General features: G+C 38.5%; 1 protein-coding gene across 1 annotated transcript; it reads right to left on the reverse strand.

The window, feature by feature from the left end:
• Positions 1-323: 323 nt before the first annotated feature.
• LOC142139846 (ileal sodium/bile acid cotransporter-like) lies at positions 324-17,529 on the reverse strand. The gene is made up of 6 exons (XM_075197710.1): positions 17,117-17,529; positions 15,123-15,241; positions 8,567-8,655; positions 6,378-6,553; positions 2,089-2,246; positions 324-457 (listed from the first exon to the last, which is right to left on the reverse strand). The coding sequence occupies exons 1-6, from the start codon at positions 17,527-17,529 to the stop codon at positions 324-326; spliced, it is 1,089 nt and encodes a 362-aa protein (XP_075053811.1).
• Between the last annotated feature and the right edge of the window lie 2,348 nt (positions 17,530-19,877).

Raw genomic sequence — 19,877 nt, forward strand, 5'->3', positions numbered from 1 at the left:
TCAATACCTTCAAAAGAGTTGTTCAAAAAAGGGTTTAATAATTTATTATTGTCTTTCTTGAATGACAATTAGTTAAAAGTCTATGGTATTTCAGAAAAAGGCATAAAAATAATTATACAAACACAACTCATATAATGACTAAATAAATTGTGTATAATAAATTAACAACATATACATGAAGATAACAAGATATATTAGTTACATTTTAGTTACTTTTTCCAAATGGAGCTGTATTAGTATTATATATTATTTTCTATAGTACAAACTATTACATTATAACACAGAGTCCATTTTATTGGTTACATTTGATGATATTATCATTATTAGATATCCCCGTTGCTAGGTTTCTCATCCAACTGGAACCCTGTGTTTTCCTCTCCATTTGTTGACTCTGGTTTATTTTCTTCCTCTGTATTCTCTGTTTTCTTATTCGTACAATATAAGGTCAGACGATAACCTATGAGAAAAGTGATAATGTGCAGTAGTGTCAATAACTGGATTGTAAACTTGAACATAGTGATACCTTCAAAGATGGACATGTTTTGGATGTTGGCTCAGTACGAAGACTCATTCACTGAGCCCACATTTATCAAAGAATGCCCTTTACACAGGGGCGCATCTAGAATAATTTTTTTAGGAAGGGCGATTTAGTCTCTGCCCCCTTTTTAATACTTTTAACAGTATGGGTTGCTGGGGCAATTGCTGCCCCCCTTTCCCCCCAGCAGGGGTGTTCTGTCTGCACCCGTACACTATGTAAGGTTCGTGTCTGCAGAGACCTGCAGGCATGGCATGTTACCCGCCCACTCTGATTCAGAGAGGCGGGGCAGATTACCTTACCTGCTTGTCTCTGCAGACATGGACTGCACATAGTGTGCGGCTGCAGACAGAATATCCCTGCTAGGGGGGGGCGATTGCCCTTATGGCCTCACCTTGGATCCGACAGTGCCTTTAGATCAGAAGGTGCAAAAGTTACATCCCTGTAGTTTCCACTATCTTGGTGCTCTCATCCATGTGCTTACTTGTACAGTTGGGTGAAATTACACAGAAAGAGTGGCATTACCCAAAGAAGGGGGAAGAAACAGCATTTGACTGGATTTTTCTTACTTCAGGAGTGACACTTATTGACATCAACAAGAACATAAAGAAATTATTTAAAATATTTACAATTTTTAAAGACAATGTTTCAAGAATGTCACTAAAACATAAAGTTATTCTAGAAAATTAGTTATAAGATTACTAATAGGGTAATTTAGACTATTTTATCATCACAATGCCCTCCCCCCTCACCAGGGGGATTTGATATTCAACAAACATCTGGTTTTAATTGGGTGGTGTATTTTATTGGGGGACAGAGTCCTATAGGGAATTCAGCCTCATGCTTACCAGATTGGGGCTAGTCCACATTATGATAGTGGGACCCCACACTGCGGGTCTCCCTGTTATAGAGTGACCTGCCCATAGCCTGGTGCTGGTTAGCATGTTTGCTGTAGGACCTCACACTGCTCACTGCGCATTAGTGATAACCAGTCCAGACTACAGGGCCGTAACGAGGGTGGTGTGGGTGGTGCCGTCATGCAGGGCGCAAAGCCAAGGGGGCACAGCAGACGCCCGATACCTGCCTTCAGCCCTTAAGCGGAACTTAGAGAGAGAGAGAGAGATTTTAAGTTACCAGAGTTTGATGCTTCAGCCGTTAAGTTCTGCCGTGGAACACAAGTTTGCGTTCCAAATGCCGAACTTCCTGTCAGTGGAACGCACATGCGTTCCATGGCGGAACTTAACGGCTGAAGCATCAAACTCTGGTAAGTTAAAATCTCTCTCTCTCTCTCTCCTCCTACCCCCCCCACCCCCCTCCTTAAATGGGGGGCGCCGGTGCCCTGTCTCGCCCAGGGCACCAAAATGTATAGTTACGGCACTGCCAGACTATAAGCACTGGCGCTAGTTACCACTTTGGGAGGGAGCATATTAAAATAAATATTTAGTTATCTATCCTTTTTCACTTTAAATGCCAGTCATTATGATCAAGTTATTGACTGACGCTAAATAAGACCCAAAGTTTATACTAGGTATTTGAGGTTATAAATGACTCACCTGCTAGTAATAAAACTGCAAATAGAATCTGGAAAATACTATAAATAAGTGGGAAAGTGAACATCAAGCTAAGCTGTTCTGGTGTAAATGAAAGCTGAATTATTGTGGTACAAAGCTGGGTATTTTGCATTCCAGTTTCCAAAGACACTGTGCGACATCTAAATAAAAGGGATACGATAAAGAAATTGTCAGTTTCAGTATTATATTGTGTAATTCACTGATTAATACAGCCATGGCATATGTGACTAGACAATAATATAGGTATATAAAATAGCACTCACAGAGCTGGAAACAACTCAGATCCCAAATGAATAATAATCAGACAAAAACAATTATAAAACTCTGAGTCCGTGGGTTAATTTATAATTTAACAAGCTATTTCATAAAAAGTAAAAATATAAAATTGTATATGCTCTAATATAAGGAAACTGTACCTCGTATAGCTGAACACCTAATAGACTTCAAAATGACGTTATCTCATATCACATAAATATTTATATATCATATTTATTAACAGCTATCATAAAAAGATTAGTCCGCTAGCTATATAATGAAATGTAGGTTGTGAATGAAGCTATCACTCACTCCAACAGAGTAAACTCAAATGAGCAAAATAAATCTGTTTATATTAATCCATGGCTTACAATGATTTGTGAAGCACAATCAAGCGGATAGTGTTATTAATCAGCTGTTATACATTTTGTGCCGGCACATGAAACAAACTTGCTTATAATTTTTCTCTTTTCTTATGGTATCAGATGTATTTAGATCCTCAATATATAACCATATAAAAAGATAAGTACACTTATCTTATGGAAGTTCTGACATTTCTCTCTTTATCTCTCATATACGTATGCGTTGGTCTTTCTCACACACTCGCTATTCAGCTGATGGCTTAACACAAATTTAGCAAACACTTGCAGTGTTGTTCGTTATATTTCTGTTGTGGACTTGTGAAGAAATCCCAATGTGTGCTTCAAAGACAAATATTCAAAAGGTCTCTTATCCAGTATACCAGATTCCAAGGCAATTCCTGCCCATCTGGGTCAATCCAGCTTGTTGGATTATTCTAACTGGAGAGACTCTTTTTTTGCTGATCACACAACTTGCTAGCAATGGGCAAAGCCTGTATAGAGTGTGGAAAGTCTGGGTCTCGCTATATTTTAAGCACAGCCCACAATTGTGTTAATTATCCCACTCATGAATGTAATTAGAAGATACAGAAAAACTTAAACTTTATAAATACAAACATTTTGCATATCTTTTACATTTCCACGGACTCAGTTAAGAACCATATGTAAACAACACTAGCAATGAAACAAATTAAAAAGGAATACAATTCTTTCAAATGGTATTTTATAAACCACTGATGTAATTGACAACCCACCCATGCTTATTTAGCTTGCTTCGTATACACCGCTAATGCCTATGAACACTCACTTGTTTTAGCTTAGCTTCGCTTGCTTCAATACACAAATCTAATCCTTTATAACATGACATTTCAACAGCTATACCAATAACACAACCATCTTGATCATAGTACTCTCTCAAATAGAGTCATATGACACAAGTGCTCTGGATGTATTTCTAATAGGCAAATGCAAAAGCTATAATAGCCTATAGGAAAACACACCTAAAGAATGTCAGTCCTTATATAAAAATACTATATCTTCCAATATTGTGTGTATAGAAATATTAACAAATATAAATTCCAAAAGTATATAAAGGCACAAGGATGCAGGTTTCTTTGGTGACTTGTAATATCCTTAAAATCTACAGTACAGTATACCTTATTCCTATATCCCTCTCCCATCTAGGTGTCCACAAAAAGTATAATGCTATTTAGCACTAAAACTAGAAAAAAATAATATTAATAATGATTAATTAGAATGCTGTGCTTGAAGCACCGACTCTGAAACAAAAATAACATTAACAGAGCAGGATGGGAAACGGTAGAAGGACAGGCAACAGGCTTGGAGAGGAAGACAGTAGAAGAATACATTGTGCTATAGAGAGTAATGATTTTCACTCTTCCTTGAAGCAAGCTAAATTATTTTGTCTGTTTTATTCATATCTCTCTCTTTTTTTCTTAATTTTTTTTGTCATTTTATATCTCTGTTATGTCTATATTTCTTTTTGACTTTCTTTTCTTTCTATCAGGCCTATTTAATAAAGGGAGAAAGGCCCTTTATCCAGTGAAAACATATTTTTTTACAACAATTAGGGCTTTCTTTTATTTCTGTGGGGCATATCATCATCATCATCATCATCATCACCACCACATATTTATATAGCGCCACTAATTCTGCAGCGCTGTAAAAGGGAGAAAGACCACCGGGTATCGTCGGAGATAGCAACGGTAGGAACCTCCAATGAAGCTTCCCCATGCAGAGCATTGGGAAACCTATGTACCGTGGATAGCATTAGTACAAATACTGCTCTGTATTCCTAGTTCAGTACGACTGTCCTCCTATGACAGTACAGCTATAGCAGAGGCTCCCCACCGGAAGAAAATGCTATATTATTGAAATAATATTTTTTTACATTATTTCTTTACATTTTTATTAGTTTTTCTTTTTGTAGAAAGTGTAACTGGAAGCCCGTCCCACTGTGCATCTGTGAACCAGCAATGCTTGCAGCTGCCCTGGCAAACTTTTCATGGTAAAATGCGGCAATCTAAGATTTTCTATCTCTGCCATAAACTGCAATAAAAAATGTAGGTTATGGCTGCATATTGTTAAATAGACTCCTGTATTTCATCCTGTAATCAAAGTTGCCATAATTCAATGATACATGTCTTCAAACTCACTCCACACTCCATTTGCCAACTAGGCAATAACATTATAACAGTACTTATAAGGTTGGGCACCGATGGTACACATAACATTTGCAAGCCAGTTTACTTAGATTTAGCAGATGTATATTAACTTAGTACAGTCTTATGGTTGTGCCCGTGATGGCGGGACAACTCGCAAGGTAAATGTGCAGTCTCTAGCAATTCTCTCTCTCCGGTGTGAATCTCTAATGTCTTTCAATAAAACCAAATCTTGGGTACATGAGTATATAGGTGTCTGTATAGTTCAGTCTCTATAACTATAACACCTGACATTGTATTATACAAAGGGCCAAACTTATCTGTCAGCGATGGATTCAGCAATGGTGCAAGGGAGCAGGAGACTTGAATTTGATTGTAGCCCTTCCAGCTCACATGCTATCACCCAGGTCAGGAGACTGCCTCTCTGACCAGTGACTCGCTTTAGACTCACAGCAGAAAATACTCACATCTCTCCAGAGATGACAAGCTGCATCTAAAAGATTTCCCATGTCCAGTGCAAGGACACAATCAGTTCCTTCTTTCCTTCTACACTCTCACAGTCTCTGGTATTCTTCACTCACCAACTGCACTGGGCACTCTATTCTCGCTTGCCCAGCTGCTTCTCCATTTAAGAACCTCTCTGTTTCTTGGTGGTCTGAGCTTTTCTATGTTAGGCTGGTATTGCAGGCTGCTCTCCTCTCAATGTTGGCAAGTACAGACAGGTTCCTCCTGAGAGGACTCTCGCTCCCCCTTTCCCAATATGGTACCCTGTCACTTTCACTGCGGCTGTTTCCCCTGCAGTTCTCAGGCACCCCTCTGTGCCACTCACCACTTCCCCATGGTTTGTCCCACCAGGACCCTCTGTTAGCTGTCTCTCATCAGTGGCAGGCACCCTCCTGTCCTCTTCTCCTGTGCCTTCTTTGTGGGCTAACGGGGCTCCTTTTTATTCCTGATTGTCTTTTACCACTTTCCCCTGATCTCCTCCTATATAGATATAGTTTTCAGTGTACCCTTGGTGGTGCCATCTCTTCCTAGGTGCAAGAGCTGCCGGGCAATGCAGTTTCCATTCTTAGCCCCTACAACAGAGCTGGGGTAATCATCATCATCATCATCATTTATTTATATATATATAGCGCCACTAGTTACGCAGTGCTGTACAGAGAACTCATTCACATCAGTAATAATAATAATATTCAGTTCAGGGATAAGAGAGGCTATGGAATATAAACCATTAGCATTTCTGCTGAACCTGTCTCTCCCTCTCATCTAAGTATATGCCTGTTATTCTTGGAAATGGAAACAGGAAAGGGAAGAAAGAGATTTGAAATTGTAACTTATCAAAACATTATAATTTAATGAACAAAATAAAGCATGCTATGTAGGCAATCATTTGTGTGCTATTAATAGTTTGTCCTTTATCACATGAATAAATGCTTTAGGAAATATGATTTTATTATATAGATGCATTGTATACCTGCTCCATGATTGATTAGCTATAGCAGCCAAGAAGAAGCCAAAAATGTAACCAGCAGCTGGAAATATTGTTCCTAAAATCCATATTTCAGGGGCAATATCCCAAGATCCTCTGTATAGCACTCCACCTATTACAGCGATAACTACAATGAGAATGCCTCCTGTAATAGATCCTATCTACAAGGAAAAAATACATTGTTAAAAAGTGCAGTTTATAGTAATAATCCTAAACTTTTCTTTTGTTAATAATGTACACAAATAAGTTATCATACACTGAATACTTATCTATCAATCAGTCACTTATAGCAGTGACCCCATGGATCACTATACTATTTGGACTGTGTATCCATATTTGTCTCGTTGCAAACTGAGTGGCCCTGATTCATTCAAGCATAGTAAGGCAAAATGAGTATGTTTTTTCTGGCAAAACCATGGTACAATGCAAGGTGTGCAAATTAGTTTATTATTTTGCACATAAGTGAAATACTGGCTGTTTTTCATGTAGCACACAAATACTTGATAACTTTATTGGTACACTGAAATTTAAGGTTGATCTAGAACATGCCCTACCCCAACTATAAATCTTCCATCTAAATTTAAATTTACCTCCCCCTGAAATGCAACATGGTTTTGCCAAGGTGCAAGTTCCTCTTTTTTCAACTTTTCTTTCCTTAATGAATCAGGCCCAGTGTCTTCTACCAACTAATAAACAGGGGCCTGATTCATTAAGGATCTTAAATGAAGAGGATTCTTATTTCAGTCTCCTGGACAAAACCATGTTACAATGCAAGGGGTGCAAATGAGTGTTCTGTTTTGCACATAAGTTAAATACTGACTGTTTTTTCATGTAGCACACAAATAATTGATAGCTTATTTGTACACTGAAATTTAAAGTTGATATTTGTGTGCTACATGAAAAAACAGGCAGTATTTAACTTATGTGCAAAACAGAACACCCCTTGCAATGTAACATGGTTTTGTCCAGGAGACTGAAATAAGAATCCTCTTCATTTAAGATCCTTAATGAATCAGGCCCCAGATTATTATATTTTAGTATTATTATTTTAAGTGGTATAATTTTGTACAAGTTCCAACATTTTATTTAATATATTTTACAATATTGACCTAATTTGTAAACAACAACAAAATAATTAAAAGAAAGTGCATAATTAATTAAAAACTGTACTCTGGGTAGTGACTCGGATTCCATACCTGGTTCCTAGCTACCAAAAAATAAAAATATCCCAATTTAAAGTTGTTGTATCATGCAAATATGAGAATCTGCTATTATTTTGATTGAGCTGAATGGTTGCATTTTATTGCACCTTTTCCATACCACCCAACTTTTGAAGTTGGGGAATCATGACAATGTGCATACACCACCACTTCTTGTTGGAGTTTGCACAAGAAGGGGACATGGTCACACATCACAAGACATGGCCACTCTCACCCGGGAGCGAGTCCAGCTCTTCTGTGTCGTACACACCAGAAGCAGGTGCGTGCAGCACTAGTTCACCACTGTTCTGACTATTACTTATGTATATGACTACAAGGGTGAACTTTTTTAAGAAATTTGAAGCTCATAGTAATTCCTTATGTGTTTTGCCTTTTCACATATATCATTATCATCATCATTTATTTATATAGCACCACTAATTCATCAGCGCTGTACAGAGAACTCATTCACATCAGTCTCTGCCCCATTGAAGTGTACAGTCTGGAGTGTGGGAGGAAACCGGAATACCCAGAGGAAACCCACGCAAACACGGGGAGAACATACAAACTCTACACAGATAAGGCCATGGTCGGGATTTGAACTTATGACTCCAGTGATGTGAGGCAGAAGTGCTAACCACTAAGTCACTGTGCTGCCCTAATCCGCCCCTACCCTCCCCTGTTACGTTTCTCAAGTCATAGGCAGTCCTAAATGTCCTAAATAGTCCTAAATGTAATTTGCGTTCAGACAAGAATTGCATGCAGAAGTGCTAACCACTAAGCCACCATGCTACCTATATATAAATATATATATGAAGGTAAAGCTGTTTTCATTATAAATGACTGTTGCATTTTATTTAAAGTTTTGTTATATATGTTATGAGCATGTTATGATTTAGATGTCACAATCTTTTATTTATGAAGTATTCCTAAATCTTGAGTTTTTAATGTTTGAAAAATAATACTACTACTGACCTTAAGAATTTTCTTAGCTACTCTAGGCCATTTGTAATTTACATAAATTCCAACTGCAACTGGAACAACAAGAGACACTAATGCGATACCTATGAAAAAAGATAAATTGTAATGTGAAAAAAAAATAAATGCGCATTAATTACAATTTATGCACAGTCATATCTATACATATGGTAAATATAACAACAGAGGTAATAACAGCAGCACAAATACATGGCAGTTTAATAAAAAATACATTCCCTAAGAAACACTGTAGCACAGCATAGCAGACAGGATGGCAGTTTAATACAGTAAAGAACACCTTTAAAATATAAAGGCAGAGCACTGACTTTTAGGATGGTCATTTTAGAAGATTTACCAGGGTAGGCTACCCCACAACTGATATGGTTTGAGAAAATCACTGAAGCATATAAAGTGTGTAATTCCACCTATCTCTTGCATCAGTTCTTGGCATGGCAGGTTATTGTTTTTTGAAGCTGCTGCAATGATCTATGAGTCCCTGAATGCCGAAAATGCCACTTACTAATGGGCATTTGGCTAACAGTGGTCATCTTCCTCAAAGGTAACAATGTCATCACCCTCATTATCATCCTCATCACATATGCCAAGATCCATGTAATTGACATCCTCATCACTGATGTCTAGATCAATTAAATTGTAATTTTTGAAAAGAAGATACACCAAGTAGGTAACTGTTAGGCAGCAAGTGTGCACATTCGAGAGGGACAGCAGCGTCAGTAATCAAAGCTCATTAGACAGACAGCAGTGGCATCAGTAGACAATTTACAGAAAATGATAGACCAAGGCCATAATGTAAAATAGTGCAAGATGGAATTGTCCTTGGGCCCTCTCACCCGGTTGGAATACATATGTTTGACAGATACACATGACCTCAGTTAATCTGCTAATACCTGATGCACTGATGGTGGTAATTGGATGCACACCCAATGCTAACATAGCTGTCATGGCTTTAGTGATCTGCTGTGCAGTAGGATGCTGACTGTCATACTTGGCTCCTCTTGCGCACACACCTGCTTCACAGACAATTGTTGTTTAAAATTATACTTACTATTCTTGCTCCCCTTCTGTACAGAAGTATCACCCCCAGCAGCAGCTGTAGTGTGCAAGGATGCTTCTTAGCAATCATGGATTGCATTAGGAAGTCAGTTTGAATTTGAAAATTGGATGCTGGACTACGTACTAATAAAGAGGAGGTTGAAAATGAAGGTGTGGATGGTGAAGATTCCATGAGGTGTCAGGTGCCAAATACATGACAGTGATAGGCACTGGGATGAGCAGTAGCACAAGTAGTATTAGTTAAAATTGCCATGGTCTTAGCCTTTCCTTGCCTCAGTGGGTGGTGTAGAGCATGTTGGCTATTTTCTTTTCTTATGAAATTCATTGTTATTGTTAGCATTATGTTTTCACTGAACAATGGAAAGTGCTATTGTTTTGGACGCATTTTTGGAGGGTCCTGTCTACGACTTCTTGGGGTATATTTACTAAACTGCGGGTTTGAAAAAGTGGAGATGTTGCCTATAGCAACCAAGCAGATTCTAGCTGTCATTTTGTAGAATGCACTAAATAAATGAAAGCTAGGATATGATTGGTTGCTATAGGCAACATCTCCACTTTTCCAAACCCGCAGTTTAGTAAATCTAGCCCCTTATGTGAATAATGCTTGTACTAGTACTGGGCTGTTCCTGTTCAAAAGACAGATACCTGACAACAGCAATAAAGCTGTATACTGCAGTGTCACAGCAAAATACATCAAATTGAATATTCTCTTGTATTAGCAGCCAACACACCAGGTGAAAGCACAATGTGGTAGGGAAAGGGGGGACTACACAATTATGATACCTTGAAATTCAACAACTGCTACACAATATTGCTTAAAATAACTTTTTTTTCTGGATCTCCGATTACTTTTGTTTTATCAGAGTAGCATAATTTTTTTTACGCAAGTTACTGTACCACACAATATTGGATAATTTCACACATTTTTTTTCACACTTTCTTGAAACTATCAGTGTTTTGCTCAGCCCCCGACACACAGACAATATTAGAGTTTCAACTTAATTATTCATTTTCAATAATACAAAAGTTGAACACCATGAAGACTGCACTAAATTGGATTCCATAATGACAGTCAACATATATCATATATAATGCAATAATATGTTGCAATCGCATTAATGGTAAATTATCTTCTTATAATTGTCACAACTGCTTTATATATAAAAGCATAATTGTACTGATAATTACCATAAAAACAATAAAAACATAAAAATATAATTAAAATATTTCTTAATTGAGAAATATTTGAATTAATTTGAATTATATTTTTTATTTTTGTATTGCTATTATGGTAATTATAATAGAATTATGTTGACTGTCATTATGCATCCAATTTAGAGCAGTCTTCATGGTTTTTATCTTTTGTATTTACACATATGTGAGGTCTGCACACACCACTGAAGACAGCTGCCTAGTGATCTTTTCTGACAATTTACTCATTTATATTTCTAAAGCTCCAAAGCTATTCTGAATCTCCATATATCTGGAAGTGGATAAATTGATTGTCCCTTTCAGTTATTAGATTGATTCACATATCTTTTACTGGTTATTTTCAATAATAACTTGAAGTCATCTTGACTTAAATCAAATTTTTGGCACTCTGATTACATTTTTCAGACTATCATAGATTTTAGATTAATTAATTATTAAGCTTGACATTATAGGCTTTAGCAAAAAGTCAAAGCTCTCAGATTAACTAGCAGTCACCACTGTCACTCTGAAATATAATAACTTTAGTACAGGTAGGTACCTATATGGAGCCCATTTTCACTATACAGAAGCAGAGAGTATACCCTTCGTCTATACCCTGCCTGCCAAAAAGAGGGACAGATTTCTGATCTACAACTTTCCAGCCTATAGGTCTGTGTTTCCAATTAATTATGAATTATTATTAGAGATGTTCACTGACCACCGTGTTCTGACTTTGGTTTTGGATCTGGATTAACTTCGTGTTTTGGTTTTGGTAAAACCTCCCTTGTGTGTTTTGGTTTTGGATCCCGATTTTTTCCCCTAAAATCACTATTTTTTTTTGCTAAAATCACATATGTTTGCTCCACCCCCTACATTATTATTAACCTCAATAACACTAATTTCAAGTCATTTGCAGTCAATTTTGACCATCTCACAAGTCACAATATTATTTTCATACACTTTCAAACAAAGACTGCAGATTTAGAAGACCAAGCCTGCCAGAGCTATTATTTGTATTTCAGCAATGACAATTAGCAATGGAGATCTGCTCTTTATATGTTACCTATATAACACAGTACAATGTGACTGCAGATTTAGAAGACCAAGACTGCCAGACCTATTATTTCTATTTCAGCAATGACAATTAGCAATGGAGCTCTCCTGAATGTCACTGGGGGCTTTGAAGAACACTGCTACCCCTCAACTTTCTTTTCTTCCTATGACACTGCCCAACTACACTAGAGACTGCCAAGAACTGTACTACCCCTTCTGTGTCCTGCTGGATCGGCGTGAAGGGTGGTATTTATAGAACCCAAAGCTTGCAAGATCCGATGGCGTAACATCCATGTTTTGCCTCATTTTCAATCCCGAGGGCCGGCTCGGTACTCGAATCTGCTAAGTTCGGGTGTGTTCGGTTCTTGGGGAACCGATCCTGAGCATCTCAAATTATTATGTTAATATTTATAGTTAGGATTAATAGTTATTTTTTTACAGTTTGCAAGCACTGCAGAGTGCATCAAGCTTTGGACTCTCTCCTCAATACATAATGATAGTCATCACAAGGAGGGAGTGGTATATATACACAGTGTCGGACTGGGGCATGAAGGGCCCACCGGGGGAATTCAGTGATAGGGGCCCACTATATTGGGGTGTGGCCAACTTTAGGAGTGGGTGTGGCCAGTAAAGGGGGTGTGGTCAGGCTATGGAGGACAACTTATAGCACTATTTTAAATGTGCACCTTTTGCATTAGACCCTGCCCATTCTACTGGTAGGGAACTACATGGGACCCATTAATAAAACACTTGTGGTTTGGAAGAAACTCCAGTACCAGCTCCTGTCGTCTCCTAATGCACCAAGACAGTTACTTATGATAAGTGCATCATTTGGTTACCTCCAACCCTCGCCTCATATGTTGTTATTGCCCATCATGTATTGAGCTTATTAAAAGCCATTACAAGGGCTACACAAACCAAATAATAACATCATCAATTAGAAGACATAAACTGCACAATTAATTTTTTAGTACAATGGTTACCAACCTGTTGTTGCTGTGACATGTCCTGGAATAAAAGTCAATTCATAAAAAAACAAGTGATTGTAATTCTCAACTAATCTCAGTGAAATCCATCTAATTTCATTTTAAATACGGTTGATATATGCCTATAATACTTTCACTATATCACCCCTAAATTCTAAACAGGACAACCATCAAAAAGAATGCACAATAGGCAAAAGGAAAAATATATAAATATAATTATGTTCTCCTATGCATGTGCCTTTCTACACTAACATACAATATAGACCAACATATTATACAACCCTGAATGATTATATTTTCAACTGGATGCAATTGGAATACTAGACTACATGAAAAGCACCCTTCATTTGCCAGATCTTGTATACACAGTCTGATTATTAAAATGACTCTTTGTTATAATTATTTTTTAAGGACTCTTACAGAATATGCCACTCGTCAAAGACCATACACACAGCATCAGTGCTACTACGGTTGCGTACTTCACCAATGAATGCTTGTTGAGAAGAGAAATTTTAAAAAACAAAAAAATGAACAGAATACAGCCCATCCAAAGCCTGTCACATTTATTCCATATATGCTGGTATGCTGCCAGTGTTGTATGAAAGAGAATATAAATATCAAAGGACGGGCGCAAATAGGGGAAGGGTAAAGAAACACAAGGATTGGGTCAATGAATAAGTCAAGGGGAAAACGGTCCCAAAGTCATTAAAGGATGTTGGTCTTCTAGTTCCACCTATACCGATGTCCCAGATGGTAAACTTACATCAATGTGATCTTTTCTATTCCATACAGTATTTGAATAATGTGTCCTCTTGCTTCAAAAAGCACCACCACGATGTACTTTTACTCCCCTCTAAACCTGTTTCTTCTCCTCACCAGAGTGCACATATGGGAGACCAGGGAGAGAACAGAGAAAGATCTCATGGTGTTTTACGTTCTCTATTTATTAAGTTAAAACATGGGGTTAAAAACACTCACATTTTGTATGTTAAAAAGGTATCTTTCAGTCCATATGTTTCCTCGATCAAACGGCAGTATCCAGCTTCTGTATCCCAGCCACGATCAAACTGGCTGGGCTTCAGATAACCCGGGGAAACTCTGCAGCGTCAGAGGGGGCGTGGTCTATTGCGTCCAGTGTTGCATGAACCTATGATGACCAAACTGACCTTGGATCAGTATGTTGATATCAGGACGTCCTCCTCCCCTGCTCAAACTGCTGAAAAACACACTACCGCGCCTGGGCTCTCTGCATCTGCGCGGTAGTGTGGTTACAGGAGATGTGACCGCCGCCGCCATCTAAACAAAGTTCAACATCAAGCTCCGCCCTAACAACGGAGGGGGCGGAGCTTCAACCCCGCTGGGCCTACCGGTGGATTGACCGGCTGTCCGGCGGGCCAGTCCGAGGCTGTATATACATATTGCAGTCCAAAGCCTGCAAGATTCCAATGTCATGGGAATGTGACATTTTAGCTCGCTTTCAAATCCATGCTAAGCAGGAAATTCTGAGTCAGTCTGAGTTGCGACTCAGATTTATAAAACTTGGAACTGTTGGAACCAAGTCCGAACCATTCGTCTCTAAGTAAATAGCTATCGGGTTGGACTGAAGCCAATGGTTGTACGCTAGTAAACTTTATGTACAGTAATTAATGAATGTACATAGAGTCAGCATTCAGATTAACATTTCACTCATTATTAATTAGTTGTTCTGCCAGAAATCTCTCTCTTTTCTATATTTTATACTAATCAACTTTTTCAAGCTGACATTCTGTGTATCCGACCCGGCTATTCTTATTGACTTCTCTGCTGCCCGTGCTCCAGTGTATCCAACCCGGCTGTGCTCCTGTGAATCCGACCCTGCGACTCTCCTACTGTGGTATCGCTTCAGTGTATCCGACCGGGTGCTCCACTGAAACGTGTCAGGAATCTTCGGTCTGTGCAGATTTATCTCACCTAATTACCCTGCCCTGCTTTACCGCTTCAGAGTCTGCTCCAGATCTCTCATCTATTAGTCTCCCACCTATTACGCCAGGGGGCTAACCTAGGGGCCGCGATCTGCGGGCCTCCGGCAGCAAAACCCATCCCGCCTTGCGGTGGTTCTTGGTGAAGGGGATCCGTTAGACTCTGCCCTGGGAAGGCCTGTGTCAACTCTGACTAATAGGAGTCTCCCGTGAGACGTAACAGATTTACACTGAAGATTTTAATGGTGCCCTTCTTATAAACATCAGCTATACTTAAACACTGGCACTTACCAATACTGTCGTAAGGAATAATAATGGCACTGGAATCAACCCATGTTTTTGTGTAGAGGAAGAGACACAGAGGCATCATGCCCAATGCAAGGAGCGTGGAACAGGTTGTCATGCTTATACTGAAAAACAAATGAATATGCAATTTTATTTTACATACATATGACCTAGTAAAAAACAAATATAAAATAACAGTCAGACAGCAGAACAAAACCACATGTAGAAAATCTGATTTTGTACTCCGGTCTGCTAAAACAATGCTTCTCCTTGTGTCAGTGATTGTAACCAGCTGCAACAATGAGGAGTGTTAGGATTCATTAAAGTATTTTTATACTTTCTAACAAAAAACATATACAGACATTCAGTATATTGTTTTAAATGTAACTGGACTTCGAAATTTATTTCATTAGAAAAATACCATGTTTGTATTGGATTATTTTTGTTACAATGATAATCCTTTAATATTTTGACTACAACTTTGGTAATTGTTAATTATACGGACACCACTTGACTCCACCTGTCATTCCAAGAAAGGTTTGGTTATCTTGAGCACAGAGAGCTTTCCCCGCAGAGCCGATCCCCTCCCTCCCCAGAGCCCTTCCACAGTCCGCCACCAGAACTGTATGCTGAGAAACACAGACTGATATTATGAATAGACAGAGGCAGGGGGGAGGAAAGACAGGCTGGACGGAGAGGCTATGTCAGCATAGGTGCTCGAGAGATCTGATCGCATAGGTTAGGGGACAGATCTGGGACCAGGTGGTGCTGGGGTGGTGAGATAGCTGAATTGACAATTGACAAGTGATAACTGAAATGACAGGTGGATGGTGTCCAATACCCTCTTTTAATAGCTTGCAGGTGTCTATTGCTGTTTGTGATGAATAGGAGCATTAAAGTATATTTTATTAATATAAATTAAATATAAAACACAGTAACTGAAAAATTTTTCTTTAACAAAACTTGATGAAATATAATACAGAGAATATTTACTGTAACCCCAAATATATGGGGTAAAATTGGTATCATGCCAAGTTGCTTGAGTGAAATTACAAAATCTTATCAACGGCAGTGATATTCCCACATTAAAGTGGAATAGCTCACTAGTCCCGTATGTGTCTTTCTTATGATTGAGGATAGAGAAAAAATTCTATGTATTGTCTGTATGGAGAACTAGAATGTAATCTGTTTTATTGAAACAGTATAAGATCCATAAAAACTCAACAGCACTAAAATGTTATAACTCAGATTTTACAGCTTCAAAATACAGCTGTATTGTTTAACTGGTTACACACTGTAAACCTGAATACAGTAAAGTATAGCATTCCAATTTGAGACCTGAAGACAACATGTTGAAAATGTTATATACCCTTAATATCACCCTTAATAAATTTGTTACACAGTTATTTTCAGCATTGGACAAGCACTTGCATGCTATATATATAATATGTTGGCTAAATATTATGGGGCATATTCAAATGTTGGCGTTACTGCCTAAAGCAATGCGGAGCGCGCACTGTTACCGTCATTACAGTAATAGTGCGCGTAAATACCGTTATTACGGTACATTTCAGGCTGGACTTCAGATCGCGGCTAAGGGAGCTACGAGCTGAAATCCGGCTTAGTATTACCGTAATAACAGTAATACTTTTTCTGCGGCGGAAAACGCCAACAATTGAATATGCCCCATATGTACTTCAAGAGTATTAATATTTTAGTAAAAGGCAAAAGCTGAATTTCCCTGCTATGAAAATCCTGACTTGTCCCTGTTTTTCAGATGAGGATACATGTTCAGTTAACAGCCTAACTGTAGTTAAAGATCAAATGGTAAAACTTAAACATGTTTTTGTGATGTCTATTATTACTGTGATGTCTATTATTGTTCTTTATTTATAAAGCACCATTCAGGTGATTGTGTTATAAAGTACATAAAATTACATGAATTCAGAAAAATAAAGGTGTACTTGCCGAACAAATTATAATACATACGTGTTTCTTACCTCAAATCCATGTCGCCATCTACCCAGTATGCCAGGATGTTAGATCCCGTTCCGCCTGGGCAACAGCCCATAATTAAAACTACGACAGCTTGAACTGGATGAACGTTAAATGCCAGGGCTAATATAAAAGCTGTGAGGGGCATTATACCAAACTGGCAAAGGAATCCTACTGCTATGCCCCAGGGACGCTTTATGTGGCCCCAGAATTTCTTGGCCTCCACAGTGCAGCCCATAGAAAACATGACAAGTGCTAACATGATTGTAATAACAGTACTTAAAACTGTATTTAAAATAGCATTGAAATTATCACGTGGCAACAAGCAGGAGCTTCCATTACAAAAAGTTGCTGCCTCTGGGCATGACCAATTATTATTATATAGTGCTTCCAATGTCAAAATATCATAGTGTTCCATTCTGAATTCTTGAGAAAATGGTCTTGGAAATTTAAAAGCAATATCAAAACTGGTCCATGTAGTCTAGTTCTTTGAATATATGTCGTTTCTCTGCTGTGCCTCCTATTTAAAGAGTACCAAATGCAATAAAAAGTTGTAAATACGTAGATTTTGCTGGTGCATGTCCAGTGTTTCTATCTTATAACTTACTGCATGAAACGGAGTGCAAGAGTCCCACCATAAAATTCTACAATTGTGTATATTTTAACTTTTATGACATAGGATTAGGTATACTTATTTATTTATTTTGTACCAGCCCATAATTATGTCAGCTGTGTGGGTCTCTGACCTGTCTGGCACTCAACACAATTTAGCTGCTATTTAGATAGTAATCCCTCACTTAGATGCAACATTTGTCTATTAATTAAGACTTGTGATTTAGTTTTGAAATAGATGTAAAACTACATGGAGTTTCATTCAAATTGAAAAATGCTTTGTGATCATTCTATGGAAGAAAATTCAGAGGGAGGGAATTCAATTGACCAGGTTGCTCGTGAGAAAACGCGGCCTGCGCACTATTACCGTTAGTAAGGTAAGTTTAATGTGGATTTCTGCTCGCGGCTCACAGAGCTGCAAGCAACAATCAGCGCTGAAATTACCGTACTAACGCTAATAATGCGCACCATTACCATAGTATCTGTAATGGTCAAGGTCACTCTCACGAACAACGCGGTTATTAACTCCCCTCAGAGAGTAATTTATTAACTAATCCCTGTCTGCATTTCAGCTACAAACCTTCACCAATGCTTGTGAATCACCAAAAAGAGCTTAGCTATACTAAGTAAATATTGCTAAAATGTATCCATTATTGATTATTTCTCACAGCCTTTGCGTGGTGGCTCAGTGGTTAGCATTGCTTCTTCACGGTGCTGGGTCATGGGTGCAATTCTGGCCAGGGTCCTATCCTCTGCTTGTTTTCTGGATTTCTGATTGTTTGCTTATTGCCCTGAGCTTGGCTTTGTTATCTGGACTTCCGTTGCTTGCTGCCGCCCTGACTATTTGCCTGTACCTTACCCATACTTGCCAACTCTCCCATAATGTCCTCTCGGATTCCAGGTGGGTCTCCCAGACTCCCGGAAGAGTATGGCAGTCTCCCGCACTTGCCCACTTCCTAGTGAAGTGGGCAGAATTAAATCCAAAATTGGCGACGCAATTTTCTGAGCCCCGCACGCCCACCTCCCCCCCCCCCCCGGCAGCTCGGGACGCCGACTGCCATAAGTTGCCAAGTATGACCTTACCACATTTCCTGCTTCAGACCCAAGACCATGGCCTGTTCCTGATCACGCTTCCCATGTCTTCACCTGCTATCCCGTGCTGCAGCTTGTACTACGCGGAGTGTAAGACCTGGGGGCATCTGAGTACCTGTGAGTGCAACGAGCTCTGTGGGAAAGGTGGCTGCTATAAGTGAAGACCTCTACATCCTGTTCTACAAGCTCATGATAGTAACTGATAGCCGTAACATTAACCTGCGTAGTAAAAGACAAAAATTAAACTCACCCCTGAATATCCTGGTATTTTATTTGTGACTGCTTTATCATCCAAACGCTAAAAGAATTAACAGTACACAATATTTTTACAGTACCATAAATAGCACAGCTATAGCTAACAATATCATTAAATAAGATATATGTACTACCATCTAGTGGAGGATTAATGAAATATTCAGTACATTAGCAAAGTACACTCTGATACTTACTGTATATTAAATTTAGTAAAATAGGGATACTTTAGTGTCACGTTTATCAGCAGGAAAAGCTATGCAGCTACCTGCCATTGCTGATCTTCCAAAAGCCATTTCCTTTACCAGATATGTTGTCAATGATTTTAGAAATCCCTATTCCTCTCAACATTTTCCCAGTCAATTATATGTATATGTAGTCAAAGCCCCACGTTGATTGGATAGGCGACTAATCCTCCAATTCCTATGTACTATTTACTCCCTTTCATATACTCTATCCACTCAATGTTGCCTTTATGCTGTGGCACAACTTGTTTGGAAAAGGTGCAAAATTCTAGTGATACAATATTTGAATTCTACTTTTGCTTTGTCTTTCTATGTATTGCCATTCTACACTGTAACTGTAAATTAGCATTTTGCTATTGCTGCTGCTTAAGTAACGCTGGCAATGACAATGAATACATAAAAATAATATTTACATATTATTCTTTTATTGGGTGGCACTGTGCCATACCAGGACCTTGTACCACATACAACCACCCAAAACACCCCTATAGTAATTGGTCATAACAGCAATATCAGACGTACTTTCCATGAGGCTGTGTGAATATTCTTAGACATAAGTCCTGGG

The sequence above is a fragment of the Mixophyes fleayi genome, chromosome 2, assembly GCF_038048845.1.
Source record: "Mixophyes fleayi isolate aMixFle1 chromosome 2, aMixFle1.hap1, whole genome shotgun sequence".
NCBI lineage: Eukaryota > Metazoa > Chordata > Amphibia > Anura > Limnodynastidae > Mixophyes > Mixophyes fleayi.